This window comes from Dendronephthya gigantea, unplaced genomic scaffold, assembly GCF_004324835.1.
Source record: "Dendronephthya gigantea isolate DGI-Jeju-01 unplaced genomic scaffold, DenGig_1.0 000009F, whole genome shotgun sequence".
Lineage (NCBI taxonomy): Eukaryota > Metazoa > Cnidaria > Anthozoa > Malacalcyonacea > Nephtheidae > Dendronephthya > Dendronephthya gigantea.
Genome location: NW_021163019.1, coordinates 1907362 through 1924608, shown reverse-complemented (window position 1 = coordinate 1924608; position 17247 = coordinate 1907362). Strand labels below are relative to the sequence as shown.

The window sequence follows — 17247 nt, the reverse complement described above, 5'->3', positions numbered from 1 at the left end:
TTCCCTTTCTGACTCTCGAAATATTCCAAGTTTATATTACTCCCTTTTCCCATACTGGTATACTCGAATTTTGTTTATTTGGATATAGAATAAACTATATGGATTCAAACCTTAGGGACCGTTGACCAAATGATGTGCATCTGTTTATTAAAACCATCAACAAATATGGAAATCATTGTAAATTAATCACAATCAATATCATATACAATATATTATATAATTACTCACAAGCTTATAGCATACCTAATATGATATATCCTGCATTTTGAAGGCATTTCTAGTGCGTTTCCTAAAATAAACTATATTCACAATAATTTAATAAGTTACGGTTCATGCTGGGCGAACACCCTTTTATAAAAATATAAAATACAACATCTCGACGTGAGTGTCGTGTCAAAGAAAATGTCATACTATATGCCCTTCAATTTATACAAAACTGAAATTTTATTTCAGTAGAGCCTACTTCTACTAGAGTGTTGCTATGCACCTCTTGTCCATCATATTTCGATTCATTGAGACCAGAAGTACAAATCTTAACCTAACTGGCAAAGTGGTTTTTCTCAATTTAATCTTCTCTTTTTGGTATCCGTCTATAGGAAAGGTACAGTAACAGCGCTTGGAGGAAAATTTGTCTATATTGGTACCAATTTCACTGGTATTTCACCAAATTGCTCTAAACGGGTCCACCAAATGCCAGGCGTTCACTTGTCCTTGACTTGAAAACCATCGCCTTACGGAGTTAAAATCCGTTTCACCTGTGAATTAATTCCCCCATCACAGCCATCGCACACTGTGAGTAATTCTGTGTGTTGTTAACAATCCATAACTTCCAGTGTGCTCCCATTTATCCAACTCATTGAGGAGTTGAGAGAGGAAGTGGTCATCGACAAGTCAGTATCGATTTGGTTGATCGTCTGGGAACGAAGCAAATATGACGACGCGTCATCTGAATTGCCCTGCAAGTATAAAAATGATTTTGCAAGGTACCGGTACTTTCTAATCTGACCGAGTGCTAACCGGTGTTACTAATGCTAACCTGACAAGTTTAGTACTTACTGCTTTGTTAAGTGCTTCTCTTTCAACCTTCCTTAATGTCAGTTGATCATTGCAGTACTGCTAGTCTGACTGAGTGTTGACGATTGCTACTAATACTAGCTTGTCTAGTCTAGTACTTTCCGCTTTGTGAAGTGTTTTTCTTTCAACGACCCTCAATGTCAGATTATCATTGCGGTACTGCTAGTCTGAATGCTAACGATTGCTACTAGTACTTACTGCTTTGCAATGTTTTATTCAGTGTTTTTCTTTCAACCTTCCTCAATGTTAGTTGATCATTGCAGTACTGCTAGTCTGACTAAGTGCTGACTGTTGCTACTAATACTAGCCTGACTAGTCTAGTACTTACTGCTTTGCAATGTTTTTGGTCCAGTTCGAAACATTTACTGGTTGTCTACTTGAATCATACGAAGAAGTCTGCTTTTCTTACCATGTCAAGATGAACCTTTGCAATATTTCTCAAGCTATCTGCCACTTTTGGATGATTCTCTCCCAGACAATCCTCGTAGATTTTTAAAGCTTGTTCAAATAGCTGCAGAGCCTCACATAACTTTTTCTAAAAACGTAATTCCAGTTTAATGCCTTGGCACTGTTAGAGGAAAGTTTTTTCAAACCAAAAGAGAGCTCTTAAACATCAACTAACACAAGATTTCAAGGATATCCCCCAAAGTAAACCTGTTATGAATCCTCACATCTTTTGACAATACATTTACCTGATCAGAGTTAACAACAGCAAGGTTATGCAAAGCCGTAGCAATTGCTTGATCTTTGCCGTCGTGCTTTCTCTTTAACTCTACCAACACCTCTCTAGATACGAAAATTTTTCCCATCAAGACTGAACCAAACTGACCCTCAGTTCATATCTCAAATAATTCGAATTTCTAAGCTGTTCTCTGTAAAGAGCGTCGGCTGAGGAAAACACACATTGGGGGGGAATGAACTAGTGAAATATTTTCATTTTAAGCATGTGATTGGTTCCAAAATGGTCTTTTGCATGGTAGTAACAAGTATAAAATGCATGTGATTGATATACCTATAAGTAGACTCACTGGCCTCAAAGTTGCCCTGAAAAAGAGAAACAAGACTATATCCACAAATTGGATTTCATGAAAGACGTTGAACAAGACTTGAAGTGGGAGGAGATAATATACGTACATTTTTTCTAAACGCGATTGCCAGTTGATTCAAAGTTGAAATCAAACTTGGATCACCCTCTTCCAATTTCTTTCAAAGCATACAAACACAGTGCATTAGATATCGCTTCATGCAAGAGGTCAGTCAATGTCATGTACTTTCTATACGAGTCTAGAAAACGCTCACCTCTCGCTTGATCACCAGAGATCTTTTGTGATAAGTTATCGCATCAAAATACCTGCAATCGATAGAAAGCAACACAGCATTATCCAGACTTGATAGGCAGTGATCAACATGGGCTATCCAAAAGATAGAAATAAGTAGTTAGACTTACATTTTCTTGTCATAGTACAAAGATGCGAGCTTATCCAAAGACTGTGTCAAAACAAGATCCTTCTCGCCAAACAGGAATTCCCGCATTGCAAGCGATTTCTTAAATAAAGTTTCAGCATCTCTAAAGGCGACAATATTTGTAATCTTCTAAGTCAAAGTATCTCAACAAGGATCAACCGTTCTTTGTCTAAGTATATATTAAATTAGTGCTAAACCGAGTGACCATCAACACCCACCGGTTTTGTGATTCACCACAACTTACTGCTATCTTTTTTTCCATAACTTACTGGTATCTTTTTTCCATTGATAGTAACACCCCGACATTGTGAAGTGAAGTCGCAGTCTCCGGGGTCTTTCTTCCGGCACCAAGATTATTGACTTGAATAAGTCTACAGTCCAGATTGTTTGAGAATGACAGCTGGATAAAATAAAAACTGGGGATTAATAAAATACCTTTTGATTCATTTCAAAAGAAGACGAGCCAGCCACGGACCGGTTGTTCGAAAGGCGTTTAGCTTAAACGGCGAATAAGCCAAAGTTTAAAAATACTCTCATATATTTTGTGAATGACTGAACCTGCATCTTATGCATTTAATATGTACTTTCATTGACAATTAAACTATTTGCATCGAAATATTTCAGCTCACTTATCCACCGTTTAGCTAACGCCTTTCGAAAAACCCGCCCCAGATGTGCAGACTTCAAAACTCAGTCCCTTACTCTTATTGGCATCATCGGGCTACCAATATAGCAGTGCCACGACCTAATTGACTTACCATAGACATTTTTGGTACCGAAGCTTTCCGACGTATCCTGGCTGCTTTGCGTTCGAGTTCTGTACAAGCTCGTTCTCTACCACAATGAGAAAATGCATAGTCAGTTTATTATTTTAAGTTGTGAAATACGAAACTGGTAAACCTCAAAGTCCATGCACTGGTTGGCCAAACTGAATGCACTCTTCTGACATGCCTAGGAAGAACTACAGAGATTATGACAAGCAAAAACAAAGCCATACTTCTTTTGTTTCTTCTTTACATGAGCCAAGCATTCAAGCTCCTGAAAAACAAAGAAAGAGTTTAAAATTCAAAGCTTTAGTTTTAGCATTCAGGGGTCAGTTGTATCAAACCAGTTTAGCTTAAATGGTGGCTAAGTTCAAAATAGAAAGCAAGTCTATCGTTTTATTCAAGAAGCAAACAAAATGTCTTTAACTAAGGTTATCTTTGTATTAAGATACAAAGATACTGTTTACAACTGTATATTGAGTGCATAATATTCCAGTTGACTCATGCAAGAGAGATGTAAGAGTGTTATTTAAATTTGACTTATCCACCGTTTAAGCTAAACGGGCTTGATACAACCGGCCGCAGTACTAAGGCAACATGATAAATATGTCTATACCTTTGCAATCAATGGATGATCCTTGCCTAAGGTGTTTTCATTGATTTCCAAAGTTTGTTTATACGATGCCTCAGCAGATCTAAGCAAGGGAAATCAAAAAGAATGCCTCGTTATATAGTCTTGAGCAGGATGATTAAAACATGTCCAACGTTGCCCTTTTCTAGGGCATGTCGAAATGCGATACTGGAGATACTAAATTCTTACTCCAGGTTTCCAAGCATGACATATAGATCAGCTAAATGATGCAAGGATTGTCCCACCCACGGGTCATCGGATTCCAGAACCATTTCCTTCATTTCCAAGGCGCGTTCCAGACATTTCATCGCCTTGTAAAAAAACATAAAAAAAAACAATTCAGGAGACTCACAGTATCGCTTGTGTCTCATAGGAGGAGATTTCGGCGAAATCTACAAGGGTTCTTCAGAATATTCTGTATTGCTTTTGTGGTTGTAGAAACGATTGGAAGCTCTTTAATAACAGCGCTGTTGCAAATAAAGTTAGTTTAGCTTCATGTCAGACTTACCAATGAAAACAAACCGATGCCTTTCAGAAATCTTCCAAGGATCTCGTATCGGAGTGCGATTTCCAAACACGGCGTGTCTCCCTCCTGCTTTCGTATTTTATCCATGTATATTTTTGCGAATGCTGAGCACTCGTAGTTGAGATTCTGCCAATATGACAACAAGTCGGAAAACAGACTCCTTGGGTGAAAAAAAATATGATTAGTTTCCGGAAAGTGCAGTGGTAAAAAAGCGCCAAGGTATTCCATCTACCTCTTTATAAACACGAGAAAAACGTCGATGCGGGAAATGAATTTCTCTAAAGATTCTTTGTCGTTTCGTTGGACAAGAAGCCATGGAAGTTGGTCGATAACCGAGGCAGACACACCGTCGTTTCTAAAGCGTTAAAAAGATTCATAAACACTCTTTCTACTCTTTTTTTTTTGCGGAGAATAGATGAAACCGATATCAATATGTCTATGAAAGAAAAAATGAACACATTCCAAGAAATTGCTATCTTCCTTTGCATGTTTACGAGAACGTGAACCAAACCAACGACAGTTTGTCTTACTTTAGTTTGTCCGTGTAAAATTCGACAAGACGTTCTCTGGATTGACGCATAGTTTCTTCACCATTTAAATGAATGAAGATTCCTTTTAATATCTAGGAAAACAATTAAGGCATCGGTGTTCAATCAATTTTTACCTCTCAACCAAAGGTCAAGCGTATTTTTTGTCCCCAAATAACATCTCAGTCAAGAGAGTTACACTAGTTAGTTCACACTGAGCGTCTTCAATATTTTTTGTCTGGTTTCTATTCGTCTTCAGTATAAAGACGGACAACAGATGTATAATACGTCCAGACGTTTAGTCTTCAGTTTTTTGTCTTAAGGACGCATAACCAACAGTAGTTCGTCTAGACGGATAATGCGTCTGTTGTCCGTCTTTATATTGAAGACGAATGACCAGACAAAATATATTGAAGCCGCATAATGCGTCTCTAGTGTGAAAACGGCCAATGTTTCTAAAAGAATGAAATCTCAGAACTAGTCTATACATCGCATATAGATAATGTATATATAGATAATTAGATGATAATGAAGCTTAATGACGTTTATCTCATTATCTTTTGTTCAAATTGAATTTGACGCGACTATCTATACCTGCTCATGAGAAACAACAAGAAAGTCGTTGACATCACAAAGTATTGGTCGATCGTAAACCAGGCATTTCAAAAGAGGTTCCCATTCAGACCATTGCAACGAAAGAATCTCCATCAATTCTGCTTCGGTCAAACCACTGCGGCTGCAGGCAACCAGAGACAATATCTGTGGAAGTTTACGAAGATTCGTATAAAGATTGCAGACTTTACACCGTTCTCCAGATGCTTGCTGTGGCCTGCGGCGTCATGTGCAAGGAGTCTATGGGAATCGCTTCATTCATTTCAGCGCGTAGTCAAAATAAAATGCTATACCTCATTTATCAAAGGTCCTTTGCTTTCTTGCAATGATTTCAAAGTCGAGACAGTCAGCTCCACCACATTCTGCCAAAAATTACACAATTAAGATGATATATTTGTGAAAGAGGGGATATATATTGTTGCAAAATGTCGAGTTAAGTTTTTGTTATCAGTAAGCGAGGAATTTAGTATGTTAAACATACCTTAAACAGAGCGTACTCTTGAATATCTGTGACAACATCGGATGTCCTGTGAAAGTTCAAGATACGGGATAAAATATCTTCTTTGTTACAAATTATATCATTGGCCATCGAGTCCATCCCATCCCAGCATACCTTGATAGTTCACGCGAGAGCATTGTTAAGAATAACGGCGATGCGATTGCAGTGTGTGAGAGATTCTTCAATAACTTACTTGCCTGAGAAAAACATAATTGATAATGTTTACAAAAGTCTGACAGCAGACACGACTTAGGTAAGATATTGAACAGTTGTCATAGCAAGCCACCCCCCCCCCCAACTGAGATCAAGCCGCCCCCCCTCCAAAATGAGATCAAGCCTTGAAATCTCTCAGACAACTCAAAACTGTGGAATATATTTCGTGGATTGGAGGGGGAGGCAACCCAACGGTTTTCCTCAAGTACTTAGATTTCCCCCCCCACGAGGAATGTCTATCACATGATTTAGACAATAAACAAACTGACCTCATTATTACGGAGTGTTATATCTGAGTGTCGCCAACATGAGACTAAAACATCACGACTTTCATCAAACGTCAAAGGCGAGATCTCTAGATTCCACGACCTGTGCAATGAAGTTAAGTCTAAAAACTCACGCGGAGTGACACGGAAATTGCAAAAAATCACCAAAGTTCCTACCTCAAATGAGATGGCTCGTTGCCAGTGGTTACCGAAAGTATCACGCGCACAGTGGCTGGCAACAACTCAACTTCGTTCAGCCAGTTTAAATAATGCGTGGACGAAAAATTCTACATTGAATAACAGTAGAAACAATAGTTATATGGTACCACAGTACTGTGATAGCTAACCGACATCTGGTGAGGATGAAATGAGTCGTTTTAGCAGAACTGAGCAACACATTTCACAAACACAGCATAAAAAATTGGCATTCTACCTGAAGCTTGTCAACTGAGTCGATGACGATAACAATGTTTGTGTTGATTTTGGCAGGAACTGTTTTTAATAATTTCAGGAAATATTCCTCACATTTTACTGGATCACAATGCAGCATGGCACAGAGACATGGAAATAAGCCAAGAAACTGAACGAGAAGAGACGCGAATTATGCAAAATGACATCAAAATTTCACGGCACACTTGTGTATCATATACCTGTGATGTGAATCGCCTCATAACATGCGCTGGATTCGTGAAAACATTGTTGGTTGTACTGGCAACAAAATTATACAAAATCACATTCTCCCCAGACGCAATTTGCCTTGTGATCCTTCAAAACAAAACATAATATAGCGATGCCAGCGGCACAAAATCAACAGCATCCAAAAGTATATGTCTCACCATTTTGCTAATAGTGTAGTTTTTCCAGATCCAGAAGCGCCGGTGACCAACAACGGTGGGCATTGACCAACACTGTTCACGTATTCGTCTAATTTCTCAAAATACTACAAAAAATAATAACAATTAGCGCATGATTTAACATGATTTATACTGTCAGATTGCTCTAATCAGTTCGGAACCGTTTTTCCTTGAGGTCCAGAAAGGATCATCTCTTATTGATCCAGTGTTACTACAGGAGGAAACCTAAACTAAACCAACTTTATTTATATTGGATAGCTCTAATCAGTCCTGAACTGTTCTTCCTAGAGGTCCAGAAAGGATTAGCGCTTACAGATCCAGTGTTACTACAGGAGGAAACCTAAACTAAACTAGCTTTATTCATACTGGATAGCTTTATCTATCCATACTATAGAGGTCCAGAAAGGTTTGTCTTACAAATTATCAGTTCAAACTGCTCATTCAAGAGGTCCAAATAAGGGTTGTTATTTTTAACGATTCGTCACGACAGGCGTACCCTTTCAAACCCCACATCACTCTCGGTAGACATCGTAAACATTCGTAGAATGTCCAACTGTCGTAAACTCGACTCGCCATCTGAAATCAATTCCTCGTCTGAAATATCACTGCTGGAGTGCTCTTCTGCGTTCTGATCAGCACTCAGCCCAAAATGCTGGAACGAAACAATGACGTAATAAGAAAAAAGAAAGAAAGCACCGCATTATCACACAACTTTGGTAGCTAACAGCGAACTTGTGCATGAATTTAGACCGTTGGTTTCTACTGTTGTACCAAGTTTCGTACACGGACGTTAAGTACTATGAATATTGTCAAAAAGTGAACTTCAACGGCAAATGTACTTTAGTTCTTGTAAAAAACTCGTCATAACATGGAAACATATATAGGATTTAGGCTTTCGCATGTGAATCCTTTTTGAAAGAAAACACACGAATACGATTACTAAAAGTGAAAATTTAGCCGGAATACTGTTATAATGAGGGTCGTCAAGCCTCATGGTTTAAAAAAGATTATCTCTGCTTACTTGGTCCGAATGACCTTACCTCTTTCACAATTTCATGGATAACTTCGTTGTTTTCCTCAACCAGATTTGTAGCATGAGTATAAAATGACACCTAGGTTAAGATTTAACGCTATTCACAGCTGCTTAACGAGAGGAACCCTTGTTCCTTGGAAGAAAGAGTAGTAAGTTCTCTAGAAATATATTCTCCCAAACAATTTAATTTCATAGACAATACCTTTGATTTCTCACCAATACTGTCAAGAAAATGGGTGACCTCTGTGCCATCAGACCTTTGCAAAAACATATTTTCGTAGTTAACGACCCAGACATAACATTTAAAGTGAAACATGCATGTTTACAAAGTATACATACGCGTTGTGTTTTGCCTCCTTGAAGCAGAAAAAAATCGGCCTTCGACGAGTATTGAAAATATTGTGAAAACTTCTCCACTTGTCAAGTAAGGATCTGAAATTCCAGGAAATTCCTGTAATTAGCTTGCTATTGGCTTATTGCTACGGCCGCAAAGGCTAAAGCTTCCAGTGTGTTCACGACTTATAGAAAAGGTTGTATGATAAGTTTTTTAAATTAACTGTTGTTCCTATAATGTGTAGGGTATAATGAAAAATACAATGTTAATGAATGGTTCTGGTGCGTAAACAACTTCATGACAGATTTTTTAGCCTGTTGTGAACAAGTTTCAGATGGTTTCAGACTGCTATCCTGTTGTGACTCGGCAACAAAAAAGCATGTCTATCATGAGAAACACTATGTCACTAACCTATTGACACTACTTCCAAGCACCCCGAAGAATAGGTCGCATTTTGCGATAAGGTACGACTGCCATCCTTTGTCTCTCATCTCTGACTGAAAGACATAGAACAAGCTGGAACATTAGCCTCAATTCTAGTGCGAAAAGACAGTCTTTTCCAGGATAAAAACGCATGAAAAACCGTATACCTTTCTACCATGCCCATCGGATTCCACCATAACGAGAAATTTCCCATTTTCTTTACAAAGTTTTTGCAGTTGAGGAAAAATAACCTGAATGAAATAGAGTTTACAAGAATGTCCTAAGTTTGAATCATGTCGTTAGAAAACAATGATGCTTGAGACGATTCGATGAGATTTTGCTAAAAGAGTTTTATCGACTTCTTTCTGGCAGATAGTTCCAAGTCTGGAGGAAATTGAGCAAAAAATGGGTGGTTCGTTTCTTAATCCCCTGCGTAGAAGCATTATATTTTTTTACGCGTGAGCGAAAAGGATAAACTCTGTCGAATCTTGTGACAAATAATCTGTGTAGTTTCCGTGGTATATGTACTGACCTTCGTAAAAAAGGTTGCATCACGTTTCGCTTGTTTATCTGCGGACAGGAAGAATCTGAATGTCTGGTTCTTGTTGGGTGGTTTTAAGGTTGTCATAACTTGCGCCAAAAGAGGGAACACTGTATTGAAATCTGGTACTAAAATAGAACAAGAAAAATTTCAGAATTACCATCATTAAGACTGTTATTCATCACCCCGTTTTTTCACAACTGTCAATTCTAAACTTTTTTAAAACCCCTCCAGTATTATTATCGAATTTTACTAAAAGATGATGGATTTTCGTGGCATTTTGTACAGTTAAAAACCTCTATATCAGCATTTTTCGTCACAAAAACTATTGGAATCTCTTACTTTTTTCGTCAAAAAGACTTCCTGGAGCTTTGAACAAACTAAGATTATCAACATCAGCATCGTTTTCAAAGGAATCAATCAAACTCTCTGGCAAGGGATATAAGCTGCTTGTCTCTCCTGCTGTACTTGATCTCAGAGAATTTTCTAGCTCATGAATTCTTCTCATAAGTGTATGGATCTCCTTTTCCTTGTCACTGCTGTAAGATTTGAACTGCTTTTTCACTTTTTCCAGCTCTGAAGAAGCAAAAATGTTTTCTTACACATCTCGATAAGAGAAACATACATTGTTGCAAAACAACAGAAGCTAGGGTAGAAATATATTTTAAGATTTGATAGTACCATCAACATTGGGCAAAAAAACATCAGACAGCGCTATCAACTAATAAAAAAACACTATCAACTAATAAAGAAAAAATGCAATAAGGTAAAGTTCAAAATCTGATAGGTTTTTCAAACATTGTTAGCATGTTTCAATACAGATGTTGAGAGCACTCTTATATGAAAATCTACTTAGACATCTATTTTCTTCCCATTATAATTATGGGAACAAATTGTGGATTAAACTAATGGCTTTACATGGTACACTTTAGAACAAATGACAATTTAGATGAATAATTGAAAAAGGAAAATTCTGGTAGGAGAAACTGCTTTTATTCTAACATCTTGTTTTCTCAAAAAACGTTCAAATTTTCTACTTAACACAACAGGGGGCATCTGTCCACAAGGTGAAGCGGTAATGTGTTAATAATGGCTAAAAAATATGCATGTCCTGGCATATTGTTGACAAAACTTAAATCCCTAATTTCATGCCTAGATGCACTCACTAGTGTGGTATGGTGCAAATCACCAGCGTATGAATGGAATGACGGGGTACATGATGCTTTATCACAACATTATTTAAGACTTAGATGTTATGGCATATTAATTATAATAATAAAGTCAAATTGCAATAATCACATCTCCTTAATCCGTTAAGGGACAAGGGTTTTTTTCGTTATATTCATTCATCAACATTTCAACCTAATATGTTAGGATGAGTTTAGTGATGTTTTCAAAAGGCTAATGATAAACATACTATTTTGATTCGAAATACATATTGCACACATTCTACTTTTCTGCATCCTGTTACAAGTTAATCCATTGCGGAATAAAAACCGATCCTGGATAAAGATTATTATAATAACTATAGGATTAATCACACATATTTCATTTCCTTTGTGGTGGTCCATTAATGAGCCTAATGCAGGAATCATATATCCTGTTCAATTCAATTAGCCTCCTAACAACCAAACAGCCAAAAAATTCTTGAAAAAATTGAAAAAACACCATATGGAATCATTCTCTAATAGCTTAGTGTGTCTCCTCTGTAACTCAATTTTCTATAGTTCCATGGAATCTTAATAGGATTTAAACATATTTATATCATCAAATGCAGGGTGGTCAATTTCAACCAGCGGAATCGTGACAGGCAATTTCTTGTCACAAACATTAAAAAATGTAACTTTTCACACAAAATGTTGGAGCGTATTGCATGTCAGGATGCGAGTTGTTATGACTGATAATGATTGTGTTGATCTCGTGAAGGAGATCAACAATTGAAACTATAGCATGCATTTTTTACAATTTAGCCTTACGTGAATCCTTTTTAGAGTAAATCTTTTAAATGGTGTGGCAAATATGATACAAGGAAGGAAGGCATAGCGTATAAACACTGCTGGAGAATGTCACGCTGTGGTTGGTAATGTAAATAATTGAATAAGAGTTTCAATGAATTGTGCGTGCAGTATGAATGTCTAGATCAGACTACAGGAAAACTTCGAGAAATGAAACATCACCACAGATGTTTTACAGTTTTAAAGTAGACTGTCGGAAGGTTGTCGATAGTACGACTAGTCCTAGTAGCTCAATAGTACAAAGTACAATACCCTGGACAATACCTACCATCCTCAAATACTTTTGCTCTTTCTCTCGCCTGCTCTTCGTCCTCTCTTGCCTTTTCACGTTCATTTTGCCAGCGAGCGTTGCTCTTTCGCAAGCTTTCCAGTTCCCTTTTGAGCCGTTCTTTTTCTTGTTGTAAATCATTGTTTTTCTTCGTTAAACGAGCGATCTTTATCTCCGCAGCCTCGGCGGAATACGCGAAGAGATCGCTGTTCGTGCGTTCAACATCGTCCCATCTTCCTTTTGTAAAACCAAGCAAAGATCCCAAGGACTTCCTCGATTTACTAACCTTCGCTGTACCACGGTCACGAAATTTCTCTTCGCTAACTGAGACAGAGCTAAAGGTTTTCTCCACGACATTATCTAGCCTTCCGTCCTTTGTGGACGTTTTGTCTTCACCAAAACTTTCCACTGGAAGGCTTTTTGTCACTTCGACTCTGTCTCCAAATTGCTCGCAGTTTTCACGATCTATATTCCCGACCGAAGCACCACTGCCCATATTTTCCCCCGACAATATGTATTGTTATTCTAATTATGCTCGAAACTCGGGGAAAACCATGCCTGCTCCTCACTCTTACAAAGCCACATTTCAACTGTGTTGTTGTTTGTAATACGACTCAGTTTTAAAAGGATTATGTATTTCCAAATATCTAATTTCCGTCGACGCTTTCTGTCTGCATTTCGACACCTTCTTTCATCATTTAACAAGCTTTATAGTCCGAGAAAGAATCGTAACAAAGTGTCATAAGAACTAATGCATTATTGTTGTACTTCATGCATTATTTTTGTACTAATGCATTATCGTGTACTATTCCACTATATTCTTCATGTGGAAAGGTCGCTATGGACAACAACAGGAAACAGACGTGCAACTGCTGAGGAACCTCCAGACATGCAGGTTCCCACCTCATAACAGTGATAACACGCTGCTCGAAAGAGTAAGTTAATATGCAAAATGAACCGTGATAAATTAAAATAACCGTGACAATGTAGTATGAAGCGTATTGATGGAAAATTAACCATGTATTAAGGTCATGCGACCCATGACGATGCAAAATAAACTGTGCTAATATGTTACATGAACAGCAATGGTAATATAATATGGACCATGTCCATTTAACAAAATAATAAACGAATCCCCCTCATGCTAATGAATGTTTAAATGGTTCTAAACCTACAGCAAATATTCTCATTTACTAAAACTATAATGTGAAATATAACTTGTAATTATCAGTATTGATTTTAAATCATGTTGTTGTATCAACGTATGGAACAATAAAATAAAATGTAATAATTGAAGAATACACTGTCAATATTTGCAACTGAGTAACACTGCAGAGTAAAATACTGTGGAAAAACTATGTAATTGTTCTGGGTATAGCCCTTGTTCACTACAAATTATATTGCTGATTTTCTAAATTACTACAAATCACTTGTAATATGATATATACATACTACAAATCATACACATACAATTATGTACATATTATATATGCATTTGTTGTATATATATATTGTGCTTTAAGGAATAATAATTTCACAGCAATTCTTTAACACTAAAATTACACATAGTTATAGCCTTCCTTGACATCACGACGAACAACGCAAGCAAAGATGATACCAATAACCTGAAATGAAAAAAAGTTTTCAATCTAGAAAAAGCTATGATGTCTGAAATTAAAGGGTTTTTCTTCCCGTTTTTACCTGAATAACAGCAACACCAACAGCAAGACCACCAACAATTGCCAAATGATGTTCAAGATAGTCAAACAATTTATCAACACAACCCTAGAAATATGTAGATGAAGCTTGTAAATTAACTCTTGACTATAACAAAAATAACATTTTTATAATATTAATGTTTATTGCAGCAACCCACATAATGATATTACCTTTTTATAAGCATTATGTTCATTACATGAAGTTCCATTTTTCAATTTAGCGCAGCAGGAAGATGGGATGGTAATGTTTCTGCTTGTATAGCTTGCAGGACCATCAGTCCCGCCACAGCAATCAAACTAACAAAAATAATTAAGTCACAACATTCAGCATAATTGAATTAAATAATAAACATATCAAATCAAAAATCTTTTTGATATCTTGAACATATATATGTCTGGAAATAGAAAAAACATACATCTTTCTGTACTGTGTCAAGAGCTTTTCGGTAGTCCGAATTATTATAATTATCCAATGCATCATTAAATCCATCTTCAAGATAACCTTTCATCTAAAAAGAACCCAAACTTGCTTGCGTAAAAGAAGAAAATTTATAAAACAGCCATTGTATATATCAATCTGTGTCATACACCCATAGTGATATACTGTATCTTATTCTGGTCATTCATGTCATTAAATAACTTGATTTAGCAAACAGATAATCACCATGAAATGTGGAAATATAAAACAAAATGAGTTTAGGTGACAAAAAAATATCACAACATTCAGTATGGTCAGTTAAAGTTATATTTCTCACCTTGTCTTTGTAGACATATGCTGTGATTGCAGCAGCAATTTCAATGACAAGTAATATCACCAGCAATACCACAAACTATAAGTATGCAAAACATAAGATTTAACATGGTAAATAATGTCTTTTACTGCTAAATTAGAATTAAATCAAGTGAAAAATTATTTTAGAATATTTTGTGTTTGGAGGTGGCATGATTTTAATTTTTTTATTATTTGATATCCACAGCAGCACCTTAGCTATTGGGTGCTTCAAAAATGAGTTTCCCTCAATATACATCTTTCCCTGCTACCCCCCCCCAATCCCAATGTGATCCCCCCCCACCCCAACATTTAGAGATGCCTGTACTAGGCTACGTACAATGGTAAGCATAATGACACTTTTTCGTATCGCCCCACAGCATCCAAAGAAAGACACAATGAATATGATTCCACCAAGGGCAATCAACAAAATCGAGACTCCTCCAACATTGTGTGATGAAAGCTCCTCATAGTCATCATACTTCAGGCGAATAATGGCACCAACAACTATGCCTGCTAGGCCAATCAGCTACATGAAAAAAAATACTATAATTGAAAAAAACAGTTGCCAGATAAACATTGTCAAAATATTTTCCCCCCAGAACATTTTTAGTGGAAAATATATGCATTTTAACTGAATTTTTATTATCTCAGCCAATTAGTTTGAGCTTGCTTTTTGTGCTTACAATCAATAAATATTTTTAACATGACTCTGGAGAACAGTAAAAAGGAATTCACTTGTCTTCTCTTGAAAGCTATAAATCACAATGGAATTCTAAAATTGCTAAGCAGTGAATAGCTATATTTAAATCTTGGTTGAGTTATTTGCATTTTGTTTGAATTTGATAGCATCACAGTGTTTGATTGGATCACAGCAAGAGGATAGGATCAGAACTAAGAATAGGTTCTGTATAGGATTGTACAGTCCAATTCAGGACTGTACTTGAATTTGCCTGGTTCTGCTGTTCACACAGTAAGAATTTGATCAGAGCTACATGTTCACATGTGGAAACGAGACAAATCCAAGCATGGTCCCATATTTGTCTGGTCCTGTGTGAACCAAGCCTAAATCTGAAGACGATTGCCCAATAAGCTTGCACTCACAAATTTTCAAAACTTAGAATTTAGATGATTTACAGGGCATACACCATTCAGCAATGACCAATTAAAAACCAAAAATATTTTGAGCTAGGATACATATAGCAGAGATGTTGTTACGTGTGCATAACTGGTACTAATATCAATTAGCTTGTTTATTCACATAACATATATGCAAATGAAATCTTCAAGGACAAAAGCTAATATATTAAAAAAGACATTTATATATACCATTTTCAATAGAAAGAAATTCTTATTTAGAACCTTTAATACTAAGCATTGGAATCATGCTGCTATACTCAATATAACAAAGTTTCAGAATAACAGTTAGGTCTTAAGTTAGGCAAGTACACTAAAGCCCAAAGCGGCAAAGCCACATAGGAACATGAAACCTTTGCTACTTAATAGTTTTGCTCTGTTGGTCATGCACAAAATTTGAAAAGAAAATGGTGTTTGCTGAAAGACCTGTGTTGCAACACAAAGACACTAACAAATTAAACCCGTACATTAAACACATAGCCAACCTCAGGAGTCAGGACCTTCCTGAAGCTCTAAATTTCCCTGATATCGAGAAGGCCTTAAATCCTGCTGTGCACACACATCTTGACAGTTTCATTAAGGCGTGTTGATCAAACTTTTACTTTAGCTTAACCCAAAGGAACTTATGTTGTATTTTGTTACATGCAAATACAGTCGGATGTAGCAAAAGTCTACAGTCGTAGATTTTACGTTTCACAAAGCAATTCGTAAGTTGGTGACCCACCGATTAGTCCTTAATGGGTTAGACTTGCAAAAGTGCAAAACGAAATTATGTAATGCTCTCGCGACTCACGGAAGCGACGGTGCGAAAACTTGTAGGGAAACATACAAAGGTGTTTTTGCTTTATTTTCTGTCCAGTTAACGTACAGGGGAAGTAGTCAATATCTAAATACGCGTATCTATAATAACAGGGTACGTTTTAGCAGGTATTTTAACTGATTTTCCTGGATTTTTGTACAATAAAACGAATTAATGAAAAGACATGCATCACATACTTCGGTTTCCAAAATATGTAGCTTGCTGTATTAGGGAATTTGCTGTTGCAAATCCGGAGGAATTGACGTGATTCTATCGTGCCGAATCGCGTTTTTTTAGGCATATTCCGTGGAAGAAAAAACTGAAAGGTGTTCGGCTTTTAGCTAGCAGCTACGTGGCCTAAGTTTAATTAAAATTCGGTATAAACAGGCAAATAAAATTAACGAGCTTGCGTCTATACAGAAATGTTTTAAAAACGACTTATTTCGACCACATCACTTACCACAAAGACTAAATTGAACGCAACCAATAAAGCTTGTGCTATTTTGACACCAATACCCATTATGTATGTTGATAAATCTGCTCGTTGTAGTGCTGTTTGTAGATGGAACTCAGAAGCTTCTATGCAACTTGCGAGTGTTTGTGTTATTGTGCATGTCTTGCCGTGTGATATGGTCATATGACCCGGCAGTTACTAATAATATACACAATGACATCATGTAATATTGCGCAAACACTGCTGATTTATATCATCATTTTTGATTTTCAAACTTTATGCGAGCGCAGTTTTTCTCGGAAATTTCAAAAATATTTTTGTCGAAG

The 17247-nt window shown here is 36.7% G+C and overlaps 2 protein-coding genes across 2 annotated transcripts; both read right to left on the bottom strand.

The window, feature by feature from the left end:
* Positions 1-178: 178 nt before the first annotated feature.
* LOC114517744 (nephrocystin-3-like) lies at positions 179-12927 on the bottom strand. Its single transcript, XM_028537554.1, has 33 exons — positions 12045-12927; positions 10104-10337; positions 9753-9889; positions 9388-9471; positions 9209-9294; positions 8803-8895; positions 8666-8720; positions 8471-8542; positions 7927-8082; positions 7413-7516; positions 7227-7341; positions 7010-7156; positions 6754-6863; positions 6580-6679; positions 6212-6294; positions 6080-6125; positions 5892-5960; positions 5581-5745; positions 4990-5081; positions 4692-4814; positions 4442-4619; positions 4123-4244; positions 3919-3997; positions 3536-3576; positions 3297-3372; positions 2808-2938; positions 2522-2641; positions 2374-2425; positions 2209-2277; positions 2087-2118; positions 1767-1860; positions 1484-1609; positions 179-956 (listed from the first exon to the last, which is right to left on the bottom strand). Exons 1-33 carry the CDS (start codon positions 12538-12540, stop codon positions 813-815), a joined length of 3831 nt encoding a protein of 1276 aa, XP_028393355.1. The 5' UTR covers positions 12541-12927; the 3' UTR covers positions 179-812.
* A 588-nt stretch (positions 12928-13515) lies between these two features.
* Positions 13516-17095, bottom strand: LOC114517670 (CD63 antigen-like). The gene is made up of 7 exons (XM_028537454.1): positions 16928-17095; positions 14872-15060; positions 14518-14592; positions 14179-14271; positions 13934-14059; positions 13746-13829; positions 13516-13669 (listed from the first exon to the last, which is right to left on the bottom strand). The coding sequence occupies exons 1-7, from the start codon at positions 16985-16987 to the stop codon at positions 13604-13606; spliced, it is 693 nt and encodes a 230-aa protein (XP_028393255.1). The 5' UTR covers positions 16988-17095; the 3' UTR covers positions 13516-13603.
* Between the last annotated feature and the right edge of the window lie 152 nt (positions 17096-17247).